Source organism: Hermetia illucens, chromosome 3, assembly GCF_905115235.1.
Source record: "Hermetia illucens chromosome 3, iHerIll2.2.curated.20191125, whole genome shotgun sequence".
Taxonomy (NCBI): Eukaryota; Metazoa; Arthropoda; class Insecta; order Diptera; family Stratiomyidae; genus Hermetia; species Hermetia illucens.
Window position 1 is genome coordinate 17,029,913 of NC_051851.1, and position 26,259 is coordinate 17,056,171.

Here is a 26,259-nt window from a genome sequence, read left to right on the forward strand (position 1 = left end):
AAGTGTACACTCTATAGGATCGCTCTAAGTAAACTACTTAAATGAGAGTCATCGAACTGAATCTAAATCACTGCCAAGCCGCCCAGCACCTGCTAGCACAGAAAGTGTACGAAAAGGAAATCGATGTTGCTATTATCTGCGAACAATACAAAAGTCTCCACGGCGTTTGGGAAACAGACAAAAGTGGATAGGCTGCGCTGGAGGGTTGCGGTAGTCTTACAGCGAGCTGTGTAGCACCATGAACACGATTTTGTAAGGGTTAAGATCGATGACCTCTACATTTACAGTTGTTATGCCACCCCAAGTATGACAATACGAGAGTATTGCCACATGTTAGATAGACTGGGGAGAGATCATCAACGACGCAACAATCGGTATCCTGTCTAGGCCTGCCTTAATAAGGAACTCCAGGCATCCCGGTTTTGCGCCAAGGTCCACCAATTCGATATTGATATTGACCAGTGCGGTTTGATGTTATTGGTTGGTTGGTTTTCGGTGCTGATGTTGCCACCATGTACTTTGTCTTGTCTTCATTGATGTGCAGCCCAAGATCTCGCGCCGCCTGCTCGATCTGGATGAAGGCGGTTTGTACGATATCGTCAGCATAGGCCAGTAGTTATAGATAGTACTCAGCAACGTGATGCCTTTATAATTGCTGCACTGTGTGATATTTCCCTTTTTATGTATGAAACAGATAATGCTTCGTTGCCAATCGTCAGGCATTGATTCGCGGTCCCATACCTTGAGCACAAGTTGATGAACCACTTGGTGTAACTTGGTCGCCTCCATATTCAACTAATTCGGCTGTAATTCCATCGGCACTAAAAAATTAGTTAACTACTGCGCAACACTGCGTCTATCCTCCTACGATACGAATTATTGTCGTTAAAGTACTTTATTTATTTATATTTATTGCGGCAGATTCAGTTTAGATGGAGCTATGACGTATGCGAAAATGCCAGGCAATTGCCAGGGGTATCGAATTTATGGACCTTGCCGCAAATCAGGGATGTTTGCCGATAACAATTATTCTACGCCGCAGAGTAGGACACTCCTAGCGAGAAACCAAATATATTCAGGGAGGTGGTCGCTAAAAAGAGACATTCTCTTTTGATCGAAGGTCTAAATGTGTGAGCTTGCGATGTGCAGTAGCGATACCATGAATAAAGATCTATGCAAATAATATGTATGGCGTAGATAGTGCCACTTCTCCGCTTACATAAGCGATTCCCAAGTGCGTATTACTATCTTTTAACTTCGTAAAAATAGTTCAACCCTTAAAAGCTCAACTAAAACACAAGATCTCATATTATTTGTAAATATTTAAATTTTTATTCAATTTTGTCGTATTATACAATCGGATTACGATCGACTACTTAAAATCTAAAAGAAGACTAAACTTAATCGTAGACATGAGAAGAAAACAATCAGCTAAGAAAATGAAGGCTAGGACAGTACCAGTAGATTCTATGGAAAAGACGAGAATGAACTTAAAACGCGAACAGGCGATCAATTACTACATTTATGACCTTAAAATTATTTACTTCCGCAAACGGTTATGACATTCACTTTTTGTTTCATGATAATATATTACTTTGTTGACTTCATCATTGTTAAACCTACAATCCTTAGTGAAATCGTGAAGCATCCAACAAGCCCCATTCTTTCGGTTCTGAAGTATCTGAACCAAGGACTGAACTGAATGCTTGTATGTTTTGTTTGTAATTTCTCCGTAAAATTAAAAATGCTTGTGAACGAAACAAACGCAAGAAAAAAACGAGAAACGAAAACCATCATGTCGCATTCCCCATAAAAAACGAAGAGTTCGGGAATCTCGACAGTGAATGAAACGTAACGAGAAATTACTCATAAAAAAATCAACTTTTGGTCTATAAAGTCTAATGTACAATGGATACTTTACTTTTTCATTAACCTACATGAGCCTAGTATGTATAACGAACTGCAAATAACTTAAAAAGTCACACGCTAGATACAAAAACAAAGAAACGGATAAAATGCAGGGAAGAGATTAGATTTCATGATAAAAAAAAATGCTTTATTTCTCGGAATACATCGGAAGGCGCGACATCCGGCTGCAATGCGCGCCATGGGCGATTTGTTTTATTTAAATATTAACCTCAGGAAAGTATTCTGAACGAATTGAGAACAAAGTGAGGTTGCTCTTATTTGTATAGAATTATAACATTTAAAATTGTATTCATCAGCTTCGATCAGTACAACAATTGTGTTTGTGAGTGTGTGTGATAGAGGATCCACATTAAAGCTTAATTAAATACAGATTGTAGCCTTATTGTTAGACACGCTAATTCCTACATTAAAGTTACGACTTTAATGTGACTCCTATCGCTCTTATTGTTTGTTAATTTTTAAGATTACTCAATCTCTCTACATCGATTTTTAGTAGCTGTCCGGATTTCATGTTTGTTACTGTTGGGGTTTATACACATACATATCTTTTTACTTGTTTTACTTTATAAAACTATAGCGCAATCTATCGGTTCTGTTTCGCCTTTATTTGTCGCACATTCAACTCTGATGGGAATAATAAATTTCGATATTTAACTTAGGAGCAATTCTTTATTCTGTCTTCGGTTGAATTTCTTTTACGTTGATTTATATCTTTTTTTATTATTGTTATAAATTTGTATATTTTTTTTTTGTTTTTATTTCCAAACTTAAGAATTACTTTATCTTAACAACAATTGATTCAATCTAAATTATCTTGGAATATTAATTTGATGTAGCCGGGGGAACCGTCTAGTGGCGTTGCACAAAACGGACAAACTGCTTGGAAACCATTCGTACCATGAGGAATGTCTACATTTGCCCAATATCTGGAAAAGATAAATAAGAATAAGGAAATTAGTAAAAAAAGGAACAATACCAAAGGAACAGATTGATAGCGGCTTTAAAAACATATCAACAACAGTTCAGCAGATCATTCCATGCCTCACCACGGACTGTACCATGTCACGAGTGTCGCAATTCGACTAACGTAAAAACTTATCAGTGTGTCAATTTTTTCCCCGAAAGAGCAGGAGGAGCAAGGACGTAGCACCCAATAACTTGCAGAAGCAACTAAGCAGGGAACAACAGTCCTCAGCAATACATGATAACCAGCTGCGAAAAGCAAAAAGGTAAGTCGAAGAAATTCACCACATCGAGAACCTCCCAACGATTTCAAATAAATTAAACAACAGATTTCCCGTGCCTTCCCCGCGAATTACCCCATTAAAAAGTCAGATAATTCTCAACAAATCACAACTAAAATTAGAGAAGATTGCGAAGACCAAAATAATCCAGATAGAGACAACAATACGTTCTTCAATTACACCCTTTCATCCGAACAGACTACCAGCCTCATCCTCCGAAGTCTTGTTTTCTCTTTCTCGCGTCAAAAAATAGCTAAATCACACGTTCACGAACACACCATAACCCCTTTGGTACGACCTGGGCGAAGATGATGGATATTCAATGTTATTTCTGGCGCATTTAATTCGACATACTCCGAACAAGATGTTAAAAATATTAAAGCCATTCAACATATCATTGTTCACTTTGGAAAAATTAAAAATAAGCACAGGTACTGCAATGCAAGAACTAACAGTGCATAGGTCATGCGTCGACTAACTGTCACTTGACCTACCCCTAAGTATACCCTTGCAAAGTACTGTAACTGCCCAAGTTTCGTTTGGATCGTGGCGAGGAGAAGTACTTATAAGCGAAAACCACCCTCCTGTCCCACTCCCATTCAAAGCACTTGAACGTCTAGACGTCCTATTACCAAGTCGTAAACTCCAGCGAACCCATCAACGTATCCAATTACAGCCCCCTCGAATTCGCCAAGAAATCGCAACGATTGGCATCCTGACTTCCATAGTAGACGTTATGATCATCGAGTTGAACATCAGCCGAGTTTGAAGTTGTATGTTCGAGTTATTCTTTGAAAAATTCAAGGCCCATATAACGCAGCTGTGCGAAATCAGATTCCACTATAACCCTTTCCGTACTAACCGCCTACAATCTAATTTTCCCCCCATCGGCGGTAGTACAGTCAGTCATCCTTATTGCCGAAAATCTCCTGTCTCACCAATATTTCCCAACCAAACAATCACCCTCTGACTTTCTTTGCCGTCATTTACTATCCCAACCAGTCCCTCCATTCTAACAATATCTAATGGATATTCAATATTCACAGCCTTACCAGAATCGAGGAAGCTCCCCCGGTTTTCGAACAAACGCTCAACCAAAACATAAATGTGTCCCACTTTAGCCCAGCTCTTCCCAACTTCCATAAGGATTATTGTTACTCCTATCTGGACCACTTTATCATCAAAAGCAACATTATATTAGCCTGCAAACAAAAACCTCAAAAACAATTCAACTAACAACAATGTGTCTACCTTCTCCTGAGAATTTCCAGTAAGAGCTAATGGCACAGCCCCCCTCCCCCTACCTTCCAGAAATGAATTTCCGAAGCTCAAATTGTCTCTGTGAATTGCATTCATTGACAAAAAATTACGATAAACAATCGCAACACCATGTAGCAAAAGTGAGAGGAGTAGAAGGATCACATTCCGCGACTTTTAAGCAGACGTTCAAGGACCCCAACCAACTGATTTCAGCAATCCCGCAATAAATACCCGAGATGATGGAGGAAACATCCTACGCAGAGCCCCCAACAAAATAAGAAGCACCGAAACAGACAGCACTAGGTAAACCAAACGTAAGCCAAACTTAACCGACCAAACAGGCAACAACGTAGTCATCAACAAGATAACCACTAGCGACTAAAAGCAAGAGAATTGGTTGAAGAATTCGACCCCTAGTCGAAAACTCAACATGACTATATTTGGTGAAAAAAAAAATGTTCAACCCCTTTTTACATGTATAAGGACCCCTCTTAAACTTAACCTAGAAAGATGTCACTGACTTCATATCTACGCTTTCACAGTTTCCACCTTCTCACCAAATTTCGTGTCAATCGGTATAACCGTTTCTGAGAAAAATGCGTGTTACAGACAGACAGGCAGACATTGAAGCGATTTTAATAAGGTTTTGTTTTGCAAACAGAACCTTAAAAAATCAAGCAATCAAGGGTATTACCAAAGATGCTTTGGGGGGTTCATCAGTAGAAAATTCACGGACATAGCGAATAGTATCCTTGCCCCAAAGTCATTGACTCCAGGGTCTTCCGAGGAATAAGGGTCGAGAAGAATGTCAGCTATCAGAACCCAACCCAGCAGCGGAAGTCCAATGGAGTCCTGTTCAAGAGGCAGTACCAGAAGGCTACCCGTATTCCGAACAAAATTCCGAAGAATAGGGGGCCAGTGTTGTTAAAGAAGACTTCGTTAAGCATCAGGCGGTAGCTAAGGAATATAATAAACGCTTGGAAACCAGCAGAAGCCGAACTCTACTGCTTCCCACTAATCTCATAATAAGGTCGAGTAGCAAAGAGGAAGCACAGATCGGGACAGAGCTGAAGCATGTATTCTCGCTTGGAAAAGTCGGCACGTCTTTCTGTCCGGATCTGAGCTCCGGCGACTTACCCGTGGTTAAACTGGAGTAAGTGATGGCGGAGAATATGAACATCTCCCCGTTTACCATTGCATCTAGGAAAGCCAGTTGATTTCAGCAGTTCGAAAATGAACGAAAGAGGTGTGTCTTTCTTAAATTATATTATCAACATAAATCTACCGATGTGAAATAAGTACAATGCACCAAATTTCCATTCACTCAATTCGGGATATTGTAGCGGCTGGGAGGATGCCCTTGATATCACTCTACTAATTGACAATGAGAATTCCAGGGTGGAGAACTGGAGAGTATCTGATCAGAGATCTTTTCAATTTCGCTATAGATTAGAGGTGAAGTTTCCTACGCCTTCAGAAATCTCAGGAGGGCCAACTTTCGCACGCTTGGTAAGGTTATCAAAATCAAACTTATCGTTGCTCCTAATGGTGACGTCAGCATGACAAATGAACTAAAGTCAAAGAGCGAAGCTCTGTAGAAGGCATTAGAATGCTTTTGAAGTCTCGTCCCCGACGAAATACAAGGACTACCTGAAGAGGTATAAGTCGCCCATTATGACCGCCAGCAAGCAGATTTGGTTGTAGTATTGCTAGAATATCAATCGATCAATCAAGCGAATTTGCGAGATTCAGTAAGACTCTAACTAAGGAATATAGGAGTCAATTCGTTCTGAAAAAGTCGAAGGACTCTTGGATGGAATTTTCTAATTCGACCTTGGAACTGCTTGTCCGGACACACTTCTCCGCCAGCGAGGAAAATTGGTCAGAAACCCTCACTTTAAGATTATGCAACCCCAGTCGTCTGAGAATATCGATTCGGTGAACACCGAGGATAAAACTAGGTGGGTTATAAACAGCCCCCGAGGCAAAGAAGGCATAATGTCAATCATTAAGAACAGCAAGAAAGCGTTGTGGCCTGCCTTGTAGAAACTTATCGAAGCTGTTTTTCATACAGACATGTATCGCGTCCATCCTGGAGGCATCTGCGCGCGGTTTTCATACGAAGCCCACAAAGGATTTCAACCAATCAATCTTACTTTTTTAGTTGATAGCCCAAGAGCGCGTCCTGAATATCGACTTCAGGATGACAACGAAGAGGTCGAGTCGCGTAACAAAGCCATCGAGTTCGAAGTCGGGAAAAGAGCCACGAGCTAGCAAGCTCCGAGCTGCGTAACACCTCAGCCCCTAGTTATGCAAAACGCAATGCCGTCAGCCCCCCAGAGGGGTGGAAAACAATTGATATTGCCGTTCTGACGCTTTGATTCGGGATCATACTAAAAAATCTGCCTTTCTTTTCCCTGTTATCACTTTGTCCAAAAATCCGGAATCCGTTTCGTAGCGTTCTACTACTACTACTCCGAGTGAGATGAAACTCGTCAGGACTTTCAGTACCATTGTCGCGCAGATTTTCCTCATTTGAAGATCACTTGTTAAAACACGATGAACGATTATTTTGGGTATCCCCTTAATCGTCGACGGGTGTTCCGAGCGGTCGACGTCGTTAACAGACTCCTGACCTTTTCGAAACCTCTTGTGCCATATGGTATGTGGCGGTGCTAATCAGTTCCAGACACCCACTTTGAATAAGAGCGCCGGAAACTGCCTAAACTAATATAATTACCTTTCCTCTTTATCGAAGTGATCGACTCCCTAAAAGGTATCTAATTGCAAGAGGGTTAAGTAGAGCAATCACACGGTAGAAAGCTACTACTCTACTCACAGCTCTCACTTTGTGAACGCCACAATGAGAAGCAGATCTGATGTTCCAACTAAATAAACAAATCAAATATATAAACACGGCTTTCACTGAATTTCTGCTATCAACCATCAAGCTCACCTGGTAACCTGCAAAATAGTTTGACTTCATCGCCTCGTCACGGTGCAATTTTCGAAGGATTTTGAATGTCTCCGACCCGATTTCAAACAAAATTTAATTGCTTAGGAGTAACCCTGCCTCAACTATAAAAGAACGGAGGATAGCCCAGTTTTTAATAGTTTTATATTATGCAACCCAGTATGTGCTGTTTATAATAAAATTATAAAAAATTTGCTTTCCTCCTTTCATTTAAATTTTGTACAAAAAATAAAAGCTCTCGACAATTTTGCGACACCCTACAGAGTATCAAACTATCACCATTGCCACCGCCTTTCTGATGGCCTTCCATAAACTTCGTTGTTTAAGCCAATCCTAGCTATTGAGTCATAGTCAGCGCGAATTGCATGACTATATCATAAAGGACTCTTTTTATTTTTTTTTTTAAGATGGGTCTAATCCTATCTCCATTGAGAATGTCCTAATTTCGAACGTGATCATAGCGTATGAAGCCAATGATCCAACACACCATCCTCGTGTCCACCACCGCTAGGTGACGTTCATTGTCTTTCGCATTCGGCTAGCACTCAGAACCATAGAGAGAACAGGCCGAACGGAGCAAATTCACACATTCATTGATATGCCGATCGCAAAAAAACAAAATAATACCAGGTAGAGAAAAGGCTCTTTTTGGAGACTGCTGCCCTAAATGCTGACAAACAGTTAAAAAATCTAATGCTCGAAGGTCCACCTTTATGGGGGATATGAAGACTGACAAGCGTCCACTCTGATAGAAAACATACATTAGAGCTGAAGACCAAAGTCACACAATTGCTGAGGAAAGCAGTAAAGATTTCGAGACTCCCAGCAACAGTGCACATTTTGAAATATAGATTTGTTTGCAGTACTCCGAAGAATCTTCTCCAATAGCGGCTTCATAAATGACATTTCGAAGTCCTAATTGGTAACCTCCACCACCACTTTATCAAGTACAATTGGAAAATAATCAAATTCAATAATGTCAGAATCAAATTATCCCACATTACTCTGTGGGGAAACCCCTACCAAGCATATGAAATCTCATTTTGGGAAATTGCAAAATGTCAACATCAAGCAAATAATCAAATTTATTATCCTAAACCGATGTGTGTCGGTTGGTGAGTGTGTTCACCCCCATTCAATCATTACATTAAACAAAACCATACTCACTTCACAGTTTTCTCTGTAGCCATATGTCCACATGGATTAAATGCATATGTTGGCGGTCCCGAATCAACGTAGAATGCTGGTTCGATACCCATACATAATGTAACTACTGGTCCTAATTCTAAGCACATCGGACATCGTCTAGCTCCGGTCGATTTGTCCTGGCCCCAATCGTGATGACCTAATTTATGTTCCGATCCCGATAATGTGTTATTTCCATGTTGTGTTTTTTTTTTCATCATATCCAATGTTTCCGACAACATCCAGATACGCAATATGAAATAAATAAGAAAAAAAATATTTATATTGGGTTCACATGTATGAGTGCATGTTTGATTAATGCAAAACGCAAACATAGGAAGGGAAATCGATAGGTTTGACCCAAGCAGAAAACATTGGAACTATCGAAATCCAACATCTTCACTTGTTAACGAAAAAAGGAGCAAAATAGAATTTATGGGACGACATCACGACACGAAGTCGATGATGTTTGACGAAGTCACGTACGCTTACCTTGAACGTGACCGCAATTAAGATATACATATGGCTGATTAACGTGTTCTCCTAAGCTGACTTTTCTCGGTATAACTAGGGTATTGAGGCCAACAGGACATTGTGGACGACCGGCATTTATATCATCAATGAGCTTTTCCAGATCTCGTTTTGTCTACGGCGAAAAGAAAGATGTTTAGTTACGTGAATGGGGCTAGTCGAGTATGGAGAGGTCTAAGTGATTATCTTGTTGTTGCTCATATTTTGGATGGTTGAGTTACTTCAAAATATGTACTATGGCAACCACTTAGACTTCTTCAACTCGGGACTCATAAAATTGTGTATTTCTTACTGGTGAATGTTGTAAGCCCTCCGCGGATCGCCAAAGAAGCGTAGCACCACATAAATCAATAAGTGTTCCGTCCTGAAGTACATTCGATTCTTCGTAGACCTAAAAAATAAACACAAAGAATTCGTTTAGATTGGCTCGCATTGGAGATGCTTAGGATATCATCCTTCATTCAAACTTCTGTTAATGGGTTCATGGATTCAAAGAAGGAAAAGAGCCAATGGCTAATTTTTTAAAACTACCAGGTGTACTCCTAATTAATTTCCGTTTTTTTCGATAGATGGCGTTCTATGTTTTGTGTTGCTGTTGGTCGCACATACCTGTCATTTGGTTTAGTTGTTGCCGAGTGTCTAAGCTGCGTTGACGTTTCCCCAAAAAGTTGCTCCAGCAAATTTTTATTGCACGTCAAAAATGTCGGCGTACGTACCGAATTTCGAGCATATGCGCCGTGCCTGGCTTTTCATGTTCAATCAAGAAAAAAAGTATCCGAGAGCCACTGTGCACTTGTGGAAGTTTATGGCGATCGTGCATTAACATTTCGAACGTGTGAAACTTGGTTTCAACAATTCAAAAATGGAGATTTCGACCTGAACGACGCCGCACGCTCCGGCATGCGAAAATCGTTTGATGACGCCGACTTGCAAGCAGTATTGGATGAACACAGCTTGCAAATACGTTGGAAGTGCAACAGCAAGCAATTTCCAAACGTCTGCAAGCCATGGGAAAAATTTTGAAGTGTAGAAAGTGAGTGCCGCATGAACTGACCGAGAGACAAATGGAGAACCGAAAAGTGGCGTTTGAAATTGTGCTTCAACGGTACAAAAACTGGCCTTTTTTTCATCGTATTGTTATGGGCGATGATTAATGGATTTCCTTGGAGGACCCTAAACGCAACAAATCGTGGGTAAGCCCAGGTGAAGCATCGACATTGACGGCACGACCTAATAGTTATGGTCGGAAGGTCATGCTGTGTGTGTGGTGCGACCAGACCAGTGTGATCAAGTTTGAACTGCTGGAACCTGGTGAAACTGTGAACGCCGTTCACTACAAACAATAAATGATAGATTTGAACCGAGCAATTGTGGAGAACCGACCAGAATATCAAGAAAGACAGAAGAAGGTGATTTTGTTCCACGACCATGCACCATTGCATAAGTCTAAAGTCGTTCGCGACACGCTGGGAAAACTCAAGTGGGAGGTGCTTAACCATGCGGCTTACTCACCAGACCTAGCCCCACCGGATTACCACCTCTTTGTCTCTTTGGGCCACACAGTTTCTGAGAAGCGCTTCGACTCCTACGAAAATTTGCGGAAATGGCTCACTGAGTGGTTCATCTCCAAAGACAGTCAATTCTACTGGTGTGGTATTCACAAATTATCAGAAAGGTGGACAAAGTATGTAGAAAGCGATGGAAAATATTTCGAATAAAATGAAATTATGTATTTTATTCACAAAAAAAAAACGGAAATTAATTAGGAGTACACCTGGTATTCCTCCGTATAGTCAACACAACTTCATTTCCTTTTTTAAATCTGTGACTGAGACGCTCTAAATTTCGCACCCAAAAACGGATAAAATTGAAGTGACACACAGTTCACTCCAATTTTATCCGTGACTCCATAGGAATCAAATTTATTTGGCATTCACTGTTCTCGATGTACAACCTCTGTCTGGATTCTTGCTATGTGATACTGATGGCATCATGGCATCCTTCTGGAAAGTTAAATCAAGCGCCCTTTCGCATTGCTTAGATTAATCCCTTGATTAATTTCAACTCTACAAACTCACTAACAAACACTTCCGCCTTCATTTCCATCTGATAAGTGACGAAATACTTCACATTATCCCACTTTATTCATTCTTAAGCCTAAACTTAAGCTGCTTCCGCTCCCCACATCAAATACTTACTGGCTGTCCCTTCTGTTGTGCTGACCTCGATTCTCTAAGGCTAAAAACATCACCGCCAACTGAACATTCACGCCATAATCCGCATTTTGCATTGCCACCACAAAATTGACCTTTTGGATGCATTATTAGGACTCCATTCGTAGTGAGACCATCTATTTCCACATTATCTTGCCATTTTGTTGCCTTTTCCTGAAATTTAAATGAAACGGAACTCGTTAATGAATATCGTTCTTTTGTGCTGAAAGAGTTTTGCGGTAGAAAATTGTGTATGGGTGTGGAGGGTAATAATTAGCGACTGTTTGAAAAAAAGGGCAAGTCGCTTTGGAAATGTAAGGCACATTATACACAAGTGGACAGACTAGGGTGCCTGAATTAATTCTTCCGCTACAGGGATAGCAACGAATTTACGAATGGACGGAATTTTCATAAAAATAGGCAATGCTCTAACAATTTCATCTTTCATCCCTCGCACAGGAGAGTTCAAGAGTTAAGTTTCGGTAGAAGGACGGCTTAGATCCCTCAAAAGGTTTTCTCTCCATGGATACTTCTTGGTTATTTTTTAATAATGGAATATAAAGCACAGTCACAGAGATAGTCCAGGAATTTAATGTCTCTCCTATTTAATTTGATGAAATTGTGCTTTATTTCATTATTATTACATCTGATGCTGTACAAGTGATAAGCTTACGACAGCTAGACAAGCAAAAATTCCAAACGCAAACATATTGACTCAACCAAAATTCGAAGTCGGCAGACGTTCAAATACCTGAGCCATCACATCATCAACCTTCATGTTTGAAGAAAGACCCAATTTACCCTTTCACCGTTTACAGGGCAAACTGAAGTAAGATTCTGCTTCAGGTTAAGGTTTCATAATTCGGCAACTCCTCACACAATCTCCCCGTGGTGGGCACTAAAAACTGTCTTCGAACGGGCCAAGAGTGTGTTGGGCCGGGCTGGGAGTATGCTTATGAGCCGGAACAATAATCCACTCGAAAAGGTGCTAACAGGACCAAGATGGTACAGCATACGCCGAGGGTTGCGTAGCCAAAGAAGACCCTGGTCTTTAGTATGGGAACTCTTTTCAGTTTTAAATAGAACCCTTACCGTGGTGAACGGGCTATACAGGGAGGACATTTTTTCCGAATTACTTGTGTGACCAAGACATGGACTCACACAAATCCCAAGAAAACGACGATAGAAGAAAAAGTGGTGCGCCATCGGAAGGCGACCTGTTAGCATCCGGTGCCAGCCGTAGCACAACTATGCTGAAACCAATAACAAGGACATCCAGGAGCGAGGCGGCATATATACTCGCTTGCAATCCGTTGTCGGCGGGCTGGGTGTACCGAGTACTAGCCATAGTACTCCTAACCCGAAACTGTCGACGTTGGAGAACTCTTCCAAAGCAAGACAAGAATATCGGTCACCGGAAACCGACAAAGAAGGGGCGCTCCACTGGAGTCCTGCTCAAGAACTGCTACCAGAAGGCCATACATATTCTACAAAAGATTGCGGAGAATAAGGAAGATGATACTCTAGACAAGGGGAACAATATAACAACAAACACCTGGGAAACGAACAGAAAGTGAAACCAAGCAGAGTGTGAAAGGGCTCGTACGCCTGTTTGGCGGGCAGGTAAGATGCAACACGACGAGTCATGAACTGCGAAAACCTTCAGCGAGGTGGCCAGAACTCACGGGAAGATAGTGCTGGAGGTATAGACCAATGTTGAGGCCAGCCTATCGGCTGTGAAAGGCAAAGGCGATCGGGGGAGATTCACCCCGTGCTTGAATTCATCCCCGATGGTCTGTAGGTTCCACACTATAGCATGCGAGGACCAATTCTCGATTTGTGCCTCGCTAGAATCAGTGACGACTGAGAAGGCGTTGAGCTCAAAGTCATACCATACGACGAGATATTCAGGAGACTGATCGCTCGCATTTGGTTGCTGAAGATCCGCTCGTCCAATCTATGCGCCTTCACTATCCAAAGATTCCGACGGATGGCTGGTTGGCTTTCAAGGAAGAGGAACCCCACATCAACAGCCAATCTTTTCTGCTCCTCTGTTGTATAAACGGAGAATGCTTAGCGACACTGGAAAAGGCGAATTGCACAGTGTTCCGTTTCGCGAAACCGGACCAAGTGGACGCCGCCAACGAGCAATTGAAGATGAAGATCGACGTCCGACGGGGATTAACAAATCGCCTACGCAAGCAGAGGCACACGAAGGGCGCCCCAGCTGATCTGCTGGTATTCCTCCTAGAGGACGACGTCGCATTAATACAGGACCCCGGGTTTGGAGGAGGTCGAACTATCAAAAGGCCCAAAAAGAAATATTATATTTTATTCCGCAGTTAGAGAGACATTGATCGGAACAGATCTAGAGCATGTATCCTCGCCAGGAAGAGCTTGCACGCTTTTCTGTATCGGAACCTGAATTTGAGCGACCTTGTCGTGGTCAAACTTGAGCAGACGGGAGCAAAGAACATGTATATATCCTCGGCTTGCATGGCGAACGTCCATGACAGCAAAGAAAGCAAATTGGTTGATAAACTGCGACGCCAATGCAATGCATTCGCTTTGGGGCAGCTCGAAAATTAACGAAAGAGGTGAGTTATTTTTTGATTTTATTACTGCTAAAAATCTATCGGTATGTGGCAGGGGCAGTACACCAACCTTCCATTTCCCTGCTCGGAGAACTGTCACGGTTGGGAGGTCCTTGATATCATTCTACTATGGGATGAGATTCTAAAGTTTCGTGCCAGCTAAATGCAGCAAGAAGACATTGCCACTGTCGCGGAATGAAAATATGTTCAGCTTAATGAAGCTGACCAGTGAAATCTCTAACATCTGCTATAGACACAAATGTTGGCAGCCATACAAGGACTGTCTGAAAATGTAAAAGTAGGCCATCAAAATTGCCAAGAGGCGGTTCTGGTTGAACTACTGTCAGAACATTAAAAGCACCAGCGAATCTGCGAGACTCAGGTAGATCTTGCCCAAGGAACGCAGGAGCCCATCCATTCCCAAAATGTCGAAAGGCTCCTGGACGGAATCTGGTGAAACCATGGAGCTTCTGATTCAGATGCATTTTCCTTCCAGTGAGAAGGACCGCGAATCAGACCCTTGCTTGGAGTGTATGCAATCCCACGGGTCTATAGGGACCGTGTGAAACTAGCGCATTGATAATTACCTACTATAAAATCAATTATGCTAGAAACCGTTTCCGCGCATATAAATTTCCGGGCCCAGATGACATAATGCCAGTTATGCTACAGAAGGAGCGAGAAAGGTTGTGCCGAAACTTGTTGAGATCAACCGGAGCTATATCTCTTTGGAATACGGACGAGCTCTTGGAGACACGCGCGCGCGGTCTTGGGTCCATGAAGGACTTTCAACCAATCCTCCTCACCTTTCTCGCGTTGAAGACCCTAGAGCACCATCTGGACATCCACTTAAGGATAAGTATGGATAGAACGCTTTTCTCTAAGTTCCAGCGTGCCTACCTCAATGACAAATCCACACCTTTGATTGACTGACTGATTGATATTGATGATGATATCCATTCCGCGGCTAAATGAACAAAAGTTGCTTCTGTCCTCCAATGTAAAGTATGTGGATATAGTTCTGGATAGAAACTAAATGGGAGAGTGAACATAGAACGTCTGTATAGACTTCTATGCTTGCAAGACGACCTTGGCAAAGAGATGGCGTCTCCGGCCGAAAATGATTCTCTAGATGTGCACAGTCATGGAAAGTCCCATTCTAACGTTCGGTTCTATTGTGTGGTGGAATACGCTGCGCAAAAAGTACGATAGAACGAAGCTTAATAGGATTCAAAGAACCGGAGCATTGTAGTCCTGTCCAGCAGGTGCCTTCAATGTATTTCTACACCTCCCCTCCCCTAGACCACCACATTAAATATGCTGTAGCGTGTAGTGCTGTCAGACTACAAGAGTCCGGCCAGCGAACATATACATAAACGGGTCATAGTAACATATAAATAGATGAATATGCCGACTGACAAACTGATCAGGCAAGGCTCTATTTTTGACACGCTCCTCGGTGAGTGCAATCAGCGTCCAGTTAGCGACTGTTGAGGGTGGAATCTACTCGCATTACTTAACAGCCGCGGACCATAGATGGCGAAGGTTTATCGGTTGCACCAAGTCAAGGAGGATTTGAAGCGCCTACAAGAAAATACGATCGCGAAAAGTCTTGTGCCAGACACGTAGAAATGCATACAAGATTACGGCGGTGTGTATGAGGCACTTACCTACAGGAGATTATGTCGCCAAAATCGGTATACCCTACAATTCACATTGCGGAAGCTGCGGAGAACAGGAAGAAAGCCTTAGACACTTCCTTTCCAGAAGATGGAATGAGAGGAACTGGAAACCTGACTACGGCCGGCCTGTCGATGACACTTTTGCCTAACTCTTCCAAAAACGAGAGAGAAAAGCTCCGCAGAAGGAAACTTCAGGAAAGGAAAAGAGACTACAGCCTTGCCTATCAGAACCTTCTCCTCCGCCTCTACCAGGAAAGGGAAGCTGATGATGTGGACGCAACTGAACTAATTCCGGTATGTGGAAACAGATCCATGCAGAAATCTACAAATTTTCATGAGCACGTCTCCCCATCACATATCAAAGCAAGCTGCTAACAGAAAAAGGGCTAGAGGGCGCATAGCATGATCCGCATTCTACAAATTAACATGCACTGGAGTGCAAACGCTGCCAGCGAGGTTCGCTGCGGAGGTAAAGGCTGATCTAGTGCTAATCAGCGAGCAATACCGAAACAGGGACCCGGCTTCATGGCACCTCGACTTATCAGGTACCGCTGCCATCTGGGTTCGGGACCACGTTCGACTTCTTGTTCTTGCCCAAGGCCGAGGGAATGGGTTTGTCTGGATTCGGTTTTGAAGAATAACATTTTTAACGTTTACCTGACGCCGAATGAGACGATGCCGGACTTTCGGCGCCGGCTTGATGCTTCTATGCACTGGTGAACAGCAGAAACTGCTGACCTAGGGAAGGAGTGTCATAAGCTCCGCCGTTTGACACAATGTTTACACGCCAACGAAAAGGCATGTTCCATAAAGGCAGAGTATAGATCAGCAAAAAGGAGACTATGCGGTGCGATAAATAAAAGCAAAGCTCGCGCCTGGCAGAACCTGGTCAACGGGGTGAATAAGGACCCGTGGGGACTTGGCTACAAGCTTGTCATCTGGAAAATCGAGGCTCTGCATACTAAGTACCGACCAGACGGACCACATTGTATGGGCATGATTCCCCAGACATCCTGTATGGGTTGATGTCAATAGTGCGGAAAGCGTTAAGGGTTGCCGCCTTTTCATAATAAGAGAGCTCGAAGAAGCGGTTCTCACCATGAAAAACAAGAAAGCACCAGATCCTGATGGTATCCCGGCGGAAGTTTACAAACTGGTGTTCCGCCAACGGCCAAACTTGCTACTCGGAGCGTTCAACGCTGGCTTGAAGGAAGGCATTCGTACTGATTAGCAAGGAAAAAAGAGTTCCGGAGCTGCCGTCTGCATTCCGACCGCAGTGTATGTTTGATACGGCCGGAAAAGTGCTTGAAAAGCTCATCAGGAGTAGACTCCCTGAAACGATCCGCGTTGACAGGGACTTATCCCCAAAGCAGTTCGGGTTCAGAACAGGAGATCCACGGTAGATGCTATTATGGAGGTCGTGGATGCGGTTCATTGAGCCGAGGCACACAGGCGCCAATCTCAACGGTTAGCGCTAATCATAACGCTTGTTATCAGAAATGCCTTCAATTCCGTAAGATGGACAGATATGCCAAGCACATTAGAAAAATCATTCCACGTGCCAAGCTATCTCTTGGGGATATTGAGGGATTACCTGAAAGACCGCTTCCTGCTCTATGAGATGCTAGAGGGCCAGAGGAGGATGGAGACCACGTCGGGAATAGCACAGGGATCTATCCTAGGCCCGGACCTCTGGAACGCTTCCTACGATAGTCAGCTGAGACTCGATATGCCCGAAGAGTTCCGCCTGATTGGTTATACAGACGAAATTGCGGTACTTGTTGCCAGCCGGACTGTTCAACAGGCGCAAAGCAGACTTAGTATATTGATGCGACGGGTAAGCGGATAGATGACTGCTTATGGTTTCAGCCTTGCGCCCGAACTAGTCATCTTGAGCAGAAGGGGAATCCCGACTATGCGTCGCACATCGATCGGCGATTTGACTATAAAGTCAAAACTAGCGAGTCGAAGGTGAGCTTCTTCGAGCAAATCAAAGCAAGAGTGAACAGGGCTGCAACTGGAATTTCCCCTTTGAGTCGGCTATTGGCGAATGTTGGGGGGCCTATATCTTACTAGGAGACGTCTTCTTATAAGACCAACGCAGTCCGTTCTGCTTTATGATGAGGAGGTATGGGCTGATGTCCTTGGCAAGGAGGTGCATCGTAAGGGCCTTGTTCAAGTACAGAGACGGGGAGCTTTGCAAGTGACGTCTGCTAATCTCACTGTCTCAGAAAGGGCCGTGATGCTAATCGTGGAAGTGATCCCCGTTGCCCTCCTTGCTAAGGAACGTTACACTATCTACATTCGTAAAGGCGAAAACTTAAGAGAGGTAGTTGCCCGTGAAGAACGTCAACGCACCCTTACCAAGTGTCAACTCTCTTGGAAAAATGAGCCAAAACGGCAGATGGGCGGCGCTTCTCATCAATTTAGTTCCGTGGTTGAACCGAACGTATGGTGAGATTGATTATTTCTTTACCCAACTTCTAAGCGGGCATGGAGGTTTCCAGTCTTACCTACACATGATGGATTAGCGGAAGACGCTGGAAACACCTTTTTCTTCTGTGAAAGTTGGGACGGCCTTAGTCAGCAGACACAGGGAACCTCTCTCGACACAATATTATCAGAGAGATGCTGAGGAGCGCTGGCACCTGGAGTCGTGTTGGGCATTATGTTCTCTATATGATGTAATGAGCCAATGACAATGAGATTAAAAACATCACCTAGACCGTTCATGCTCATGGAAGCTTGTAGCTACCTAAAGGAGGGCTTACTAAAGGGTTGGTGCTGGAAGAAAAAGGCAATTGAAGGATGTGGTCTTCGAACCAAGTGACTTGAAGGTATGTATGCGGAAAGTTATCCTTTGAGTTGGACTATTATTCACGGACTGATGACATTCGAAATTCATTACAGACTTTGTCCAAAATAACTGGGCTTCAAACGTAAATCAAATCAAAATGACATACTCACCCCTAAAAATATATTTCTGCTTGAATCAAAACCAGCTGCATATATTCGTGCTTTCGATGATTCATTTCTATTCACTAATATTCGGCATGCAAAACGTGATATTGTACTTTGCATAACTTTTGCATCTTTTTTGTCGCCCGGCAATGTATCCATAACAACAAAATCAATCGGAGACTCAGATGAACGTCCAACCTGCAATAGCAAGAAGAAAATAAAAATGTTAAAAATGCATTAATTATTTACGTCAAATTTTATTTCTTAACTGCATGCCACGCTTGACAAGGTTATTTAATAGATAAATGGATAAATTAATAAAAGCGCCGTCAAAACCTTTGAATGTTAAAATTGTTTACGTTTGGGTGTCTCCGTTCCGGTAAGTAATATGCAAAGTAACCGGAATTATAGTAATTTTGGGTCGCGTAGATTGAATTAAGATAGTACGTTATCATTTGACATTGGATGGATATGCTTTGATTAATAGATTACTGGAATATTAATAACAGCATCGACCATTCTCTGGAATATTGTTGCAATAGTCATAAAAGCTCAATAAAAAGGGTTAGACTTTGTTGACACAAGCCTTTAATATGCTAGGAATCAATGAGTTCCTATTGTTTCCCAATAAACATTATGATGGAATAACAAAAAAACTATCTAGATATGAGCCCAGCAACAGGCGTCTCCTACATCTGAATAATTGACTGAGGCACTCTTTGACGTCAGGATTTAAGGCGAAACGAATAATAAACTTTTATTGGCTTTATTTTCACTCTTCTGGGGAATCGAAATTATATAGTTGCTGAGCAGAACAAATATTCCCTCCATGCTGAAATTAGATTAGCTGAAATATACATTTCAGTTTTGTTGATTCCAGCATAAATGCATAATGGCATGCTGTCATTCTACACCATTTTTCCAGGTCACCTGGCAAATGTTACATTTGCATTACAGAAAATAATGTCAGAATGTTCAATTTCTAGAATTTCTTGTGGACACCCTTCAATGGGGTTATGAAAATGTGTTACGTGGTATTATTTCGAATCCAAGGATGGAAAATGGCATAAACAAACAGAAAGTTGGCATTATGGAGTGGAATAGAAATTGACATTTGAAAAGTAATTGATCCATAAATAGAAATGTCACAATAGTTTCAAATTGGTAATAAGCTTTGATGTATACCCTTGGATAGCAACTCCTAGACCTGGCTGACCAGTGAATAGCATTATCTGAAATAACTCCATGCCTATGATATCTCTGAATTCACAATCACCAGACTGCAAATTGAAGAATTATTCCTCTTCTACCAATTCCTTAGTACGTTGATCCCTTATTTCAAGAGGTTTTCCTCTAAGTAATTTAGAAGATCAGCAAGATCGCAACTTTAGTGTGTCAGTAATACCATGCCATCTGTATCTCCGAAAGCTGGCTGGCTTTTGACTGTGTTGCTTTTCGCGTCTTCCCCTGCGCCTCCCAGCTTCCTCCCATTCATTGTATCTTATGTATACGTCCCCTGCGCTTGCTCTTCTCACCTGTATGAAGAATGGTTTGACAGTTTGTCTGAACTTCTTACTGTTAGATTCCCTTCCCTCTCTTTCTCTCTTTGCGGAGATTTTAACCTCCTCGTGTTGCACTGACCTAATCACCCTAGCCTTCCAACAACCTGTCCCATTCTTCCCTTCTACTTTCTTCCTCTGCCCTGAACTTCATTATCACCAAAAACTCCTTGGACCGCACTCTCGATCTATTCCTTTCCAACCTCCCCGAGCACTACCTCTTTTTATTTCCGTGCTCATCCCCTTATGTCAAAACTGACTCTCATCACCCCGCACTTGAATTTGAAGCGGAACTCCCTAGTTCAAACCCCCAAAATCGAGCGTAAATCTACTAAGTTCAACTGCCCCAAAGTCTACTTTGACGGTCTGAACTCAGCTTTACCGTCTTTCAACTGGGTACATATATTAAGCAACTGAACAGTTGATCAAGCTCTAAACACCTTTTACAATATCCTGTCCGATTTCCTCCCCTGCTATGTCCGTTCTTCCCCTACTTGCCTACGTTCGTACCCAACTTGGTTAACAATGGAGATTCTTAACAATATTCTCCTGAAACATGCACTGCGGAAGAAATTACGGGCTTCTAAGAATGATGCCGACCTTGCTCACTTTAAGGCCATGCACTCTACGGTGACGTCAATGGTTAAAAATGCGCATAAAAAGTACTTATTGAGAGTCGAAGTCGCCCTTGCCCGCGGTAACCTGAAACCCTTTTGGTCTCAAACTCGCAATTCTCGTAATCCCACTAAATCTCTTCAATGTTTTCTCCCTTGACCCCACTACCCTCTACGCCTCTTCTACTGCTCCAAATTTCTGGCCATTCCTCTCCTTACGCCTTCCTTGTTTAAATTCCTCATTGGCAATCTTGACTCCAATGTCGGACCTGGCCCCGATGGGCTTCTTAACCTGTTTCTTCTTGACTGTAGAAATCACATTTCCCTTTCCCTGAGTATAATCTACAACAGAAGTCTAAAAGAATGCTATTTTCCCCATCTCTGGAAAGAGGCCCTGATCATCCCTATCTTGAAAAGCGGGGACCCTTCTCTTGCTGTGAACTACCGCCCCATTTCTCTTCTCTTCTCTTGCTCCAAAATCCTGGAAAGAGACGTCAACGACTGGTTGACCGCCGACTACCGTTACGTCATTATCAAAGAACAGCATGATTTCGTGAAACATTGATCTACGGCTTCAAACCTACTGGTCTTTACCAACTTCGTTGCGCTTCTATCTGCATTACCGCGAGGCGCCGGTCATTGTCTTTGGTAGTTGGTCACCACAGCGTGCGACCATCATTGACTGATAGCATTGATCCGAGATATTTAAATCGGTCAGTTCTGAGCAGGCCACCGCCACTGACATTCACAGTGCCTGTTTCATTGGGATCGGTCGGCAAATATTCGCTTTTATTCAGATTTAATATCAAACTGTGTTCCATGAAACGATCGTCCCACCAAAGAAGCTTTGCTATCAGATGCTAGAAAAATATGATCCACACTTTGAACTCCCTCAATCTATAAACAAAAAAAAATAAGGGTCTGGCAACTATGAAAACAAAAGTCATTGCCTTAACTACACGCATAGCGATCACCAGGTAATCGCCGTCGATCTGAATAAGATTGTAGGCCTGAATGCCTTAAAATAACGAGAACAGAAAACTGCTGTACGATCAAACACTTATGCAGCTTTGACTAGACCTGAATAACGTACCAAGTGCACTCTCGAAAGAAGCAGTTCAAATAAGAGAGTGCATTCCTATGATGTGCGACTTATCAATGCCGATGCGATAGTTATTCTCCCAACAGAAGGGATAACTGCTGATAAAGTGGTGATTTGTCTGAGCTTTGACTGGTATACCATCTAGCTAGACTTGCGGCCCAGAGAAGAAAAAATGGAACTGACCAAGAAAAGCAGCGTTCTTATGTACCCTCAAGCAGCAATAAATCTGTGCAGAAGCAGAATTTTTTTTGGTTAGGGTAGGTGAATGCTTTTTTGCACACAGTGTTGGACTCCCGGTTCGGTACGTCGTCAAACTACCAACTAAACACCTCTCCCCATCGTCAGAGAGCTAGCCTGGAACCATTTGTCACACACACACACAGCACTGCTCAGCATCTCCTCGACAATGTTGTCTGGAGTGAAGTCCCCTGTGTTTAAATAGAGCTGCTGACGAACCCCATCACACCTTCCACAAGAAAAAGAAGTGTGATGGGCGTCGGCCACAACTCCATTGCAAAACATACAATCCGGAGATCGCGCTGATTCAGCCAGGCACCTAAGTTGCCGATCAACCGCGCAGTCTATCTGCCTCTAATTTCATTTTGACAAGAGAGCTGCCACTCGTCTAGATTGCGATGCCGTTCTTCACGAGCAGCAAGGTCCCCATGGCTCATCTCCCTGCGCTTGTATATGGCTTGACGTTCCTTAGCAAGAAGGACAACGGTGATCACTCCCGCGATCACCACCACGGCCGGTTCAAAGACAGTGCAGTACGCAGACGCCGCGAGACGTTTACGATATACCTCCTTGCCAAGAGCGTCAGCCCACACCTCTGCGCCGTAGAGCACAACAGACTGAATTGAACTCATCAGGAGACGTCGCCTGCTAGACGTAGGACCTCCAGTGTTGCCATTAGCCTTCTTAACGCTGAAACTCCAGCTGCAACCTTGTTCCCTGCTGCTTTAATTTGCTCAAAAAACTTCATCTTTGAATCAAGAGTCAGTCCGAGATACTTTACCGCTGGTTTTGACTCGATTATCGGATCGCCGGACGATACGCAACGCAGGATCAGAATTCTCTTTTTAATACGGATAACTACTTCGATTTTTTCCAGTGCAAGGTTGAAACCATGAGCAGTCATCCATCCACTGACCCGTCGCATCAATATGCCGAGATTGTTTTGCGCCGCTGCATCATCTGCATAACCGACCAGGCACAACTCTTCTGGCATGTCGAGTTTAAGTAGACTATCATAGGTAGCGTTCCAGAAGTCCGACCCTAGGATGGATCACTCTGCCATCCCCGACGTGACCTCCATCCTCCTCTGACCCTCTAGTGTTTCATGGAGCAGGAAGCGGTTCCTCAGATAATCCCTTAATATCCGCAAAAGATAGTCCGGCACGTGGAAAGTATTGTTTAGTGCGCCTAGAATGTCTTTCTATCTTACGGAATTAAAGGCGTTTCCGACGTAAAGCGTTACGGGGGGCACCACCCGTCGAGTTCGGCGGCTATGTACCTCGGCTCGCCGAACAGCATCCACGACCTGAATGACAGCATCAACTATGGATCAACCTGCTGCTCTAAAACCAAACTGCAGGGGGGCTAAATCTCCGGTAGCCCGTATCGTTTCAGCGAATCTACTTCTGATGAGCTTTTCGAGCACTTTCCAGCAGTGCTACGCATACATAGGCAGGCGATATGACGGCAACTCAAGGTCGCCTTTCCCTTTGTGGATCAGCGCAAACCTCGCCACCTCCAACGAGCACTAGGTCTGGCCAGGGTTGGAACACCAGTTTGTATACTTCTGCTGGAATACGATCGGATCCTGGCGCCTTCTTGCTTTTCATAGAGAGGACTGCCTGTTCCAACACTTGTATAGAGAAAAGTGGACAACCCTCTACGCACTCCACGCCGACGTCATCATCCCATACGGGGTGCGCAGGGAATAGTGCCCTTACAATGCGGTCTTTCTGCTCGGCCTTAAATGAACAGGGTTTCCGCAGATCCCCGATTTGTCGGGTCACCAGTTTGTAACCGAGTCCCCACGGATCCCCATTCATCTCGTCAACCAGATTCTGCCAGCAGCGAGCTTTGCTTCATCCGTCCCACATCAAAGAGTCCTCTCTGAAAAGTATTCTTTGACCAGACTCGTCAAATATCCAGGGACACTTTTTAGCCCCTTTAATTTGGTTCCAATTAGCGAAGATGAATACATTTTTGATATCCACATTGCTACACGGCATAGCAGGCGCCAGAATTCAGGGCATCTTTTGCCAGATTGACAAACACGCTTATTATAGACACCGTGACGCGAGGCCGCGAAACCCATGCTGGCCCTCCGACAAGCTACTGCTGCCTTCAACGATGGGTACCAGTCTGTTGTAGGTAACTCCCTTCATCATTTTTCCCGTTGTATCCAACAGACAGACTGGGCAATGTGAGAAGTGGTTTGTTGGATTTGGAAAGCAACACCAACTTTTGCTTTTTCCACTGAGCGGGGGATATTCCTTCCTTTAGCCACGCCTCAAAAGTGTTAGCGAAAGGTTCAGACCTAGTCCTCACTGCCAACTTCAAAGCCCTGCGCTACTCTCCAAACCTGAAACCTTGTTGTCACCAATCCTACAGCATATTTTTCGCAATTACTGAAGGTATCATCCACTCGTTGAACTGAAGGAAACAGAAAAACATCTTCTTACATTACCATCCTATAGGCACCACCCCAAGAATATCGGCATGGTCGAACAATTGCATAAAGCAATTTTTTTTTGCTCCTCCGAGTGGCCCACTTTGAAAGGAAGTGGAAGACTTTTTCTCCGCAAGCCGCTAGCACTGACCGAAATGTCATCATCCTGATTTCGATATGGCTCAATAATTATGATCATGACGATATCTTTCTCGTTGATGGTTTGCCAAAGTAAGTTCTGTGCCGCCTAGCAGTGATTGAAGTTCAATTGTACAACCACATCTGCCATTTGCGCTAGGGATCTCCTGTAAACTAGGCATCTGCTACCTGCTCTACGCCGATGTTCCATAGCCCCCACTCCTTTGCACAGCAAGCAATTTGGATCAATGCACGGTTCTTGCTCATATGGTCCTCCGCTCTGCATTTCCTGCATTGTTTCGAGTTTTCAAGATTATGCACTGTATTATTACTTACTATATCTTACCACATTTTGTACTTCTACCATGAACCTAAGGGGGGTTTTCGGGGAAATTTCTAAAATATGGTGGGTATACTATTATTAACTTTATTCAATCAGATGCCGAAATGGGATGTATTTCGAGGATTAGATTTCGTATGGATTGGACCATTGCGATTTTTTTCAGATTTTTCGGTTGGATAGGTTCTGAGAATGAGACCTGTTTCACTTTTTGGGCACACATTTTGAGCCCCCACTCCCCTGTATTTCACCCGGTATCAAAAATGTCATCAGTTTCGAAAAGTACTAATTAAGCCTTTTCATTTGACATCCCACACGATCATATTCTGTAAAAAGATACACGCGTATGAGGAGTCCCCCTTAAACCTCAACAGAAAATGGTGCCACTCGCTGCATTCCCCATATTATGAAAACATGTAAGGAGATCGGCGAAGGTAAATTTAATCTGGTTAAGTTTTCATTTGCTTCCAAAATAACGCTTTCTGGTAAGTCCTAGCAATTCAATAAAACAGTTCTCAGATACATCCAAGTTATTCTCCTCAAGTTTCAAGTAAACAAATCAACCGTGGGTCGATAATGAAATGGCAATAATCCTTTTTCCTTTTATTTTGCTATAAACTTGTATTTCCTACCCGACATGTTCAAAGAACCTCTTCCTCTGGTCTTCCAATTTACTTCTTTTCGCGCTGCAATGAATTGGTTAATGTGCAATGGTATCGATTTCATCTCGAACCCCAATACGAGCTGGTGCAACTCCTTTTTTACTTTCAGTATTTATTGCCCTTTCATGAACCAAAAACTGCAATTACTGTGGTCTCGGCACGTATCGTGTTTAGTACATAAATTTATGTGGGCCATTCATCGTTTCGTTCGGCGACTTCCGTGAAATGAATATGCCAGGCTGAGGTCTATGGAGCAATGGAAAACCTATGGAAGCCATCGACTCATATGTAACACTATCGTGAATGGCATTGCAAAATTTAGCGGTGAGCTAGGCGTGATTGGATGGGAAGTGGTTGCAGTTTGTCTTGAAGTGGTATTGATTTAAAAATGGAAAAGGAGTGGTCTTATCGCGGCATAGCACGAGGATCTTCTGCTATCAATTCTGAAGACCATCTGGACGGTAATACCCTCAGTCTGCACATGAATCCGAAAGAGATGTCGAAGATACGAGTCATAAGTTGTGGTGCACCTAAACCTGAACAAGATAAGCACGCCCTAGTCCCATACCTTTATTTACTTTACAGTCA

General features: G+C 43.1%; 1 protein-coding gene across 3 annotated transcripts in view; it reads right to left on the reverse strand.

Moving 5' to 3' along the window:
• Nucleotides 1-2,578: 2,578 nt before the first annotated feature.
• The window catches only part of LOC119651062 (protein pellino), a 206,796-nt gene continuing 183,115 nt past the window's right edge, over nt 2,579-26,259 (reverse strand). For all 3 annotated transcript variants that reach the window (XM_038054395.1, XM_038054396.1, XM_038054394.1), the window contains 6 exons: nt 18,580-18,771; nt 11,322-11,510; nt 9,416-9,514; nt 9,085-9,238; nt 8,575-8,752; nt 2,579-2,855 (listed from right to left, as the gene is read on the reverse strand). In XM_038054395.1, the coding sequence (XP_037910323.1) occupies nt 2,729-2,855; nt 8,575-8,752; nt 9,085-9,238; nt 9,416-9,514; nt 11,322-11,510; nt 18,580-18,771 (939 nt within the window). In that variant the 3' untranslated portion in view covers nt 2,579-2,728. The remainder of the gene's footprint in view (nt 2,856-8,574; nt 8,753-9,084; nt 9,239-9,415; nt 9,515-11,321; nt 11,511-18,579; nt 18,772-26,259) is intronic.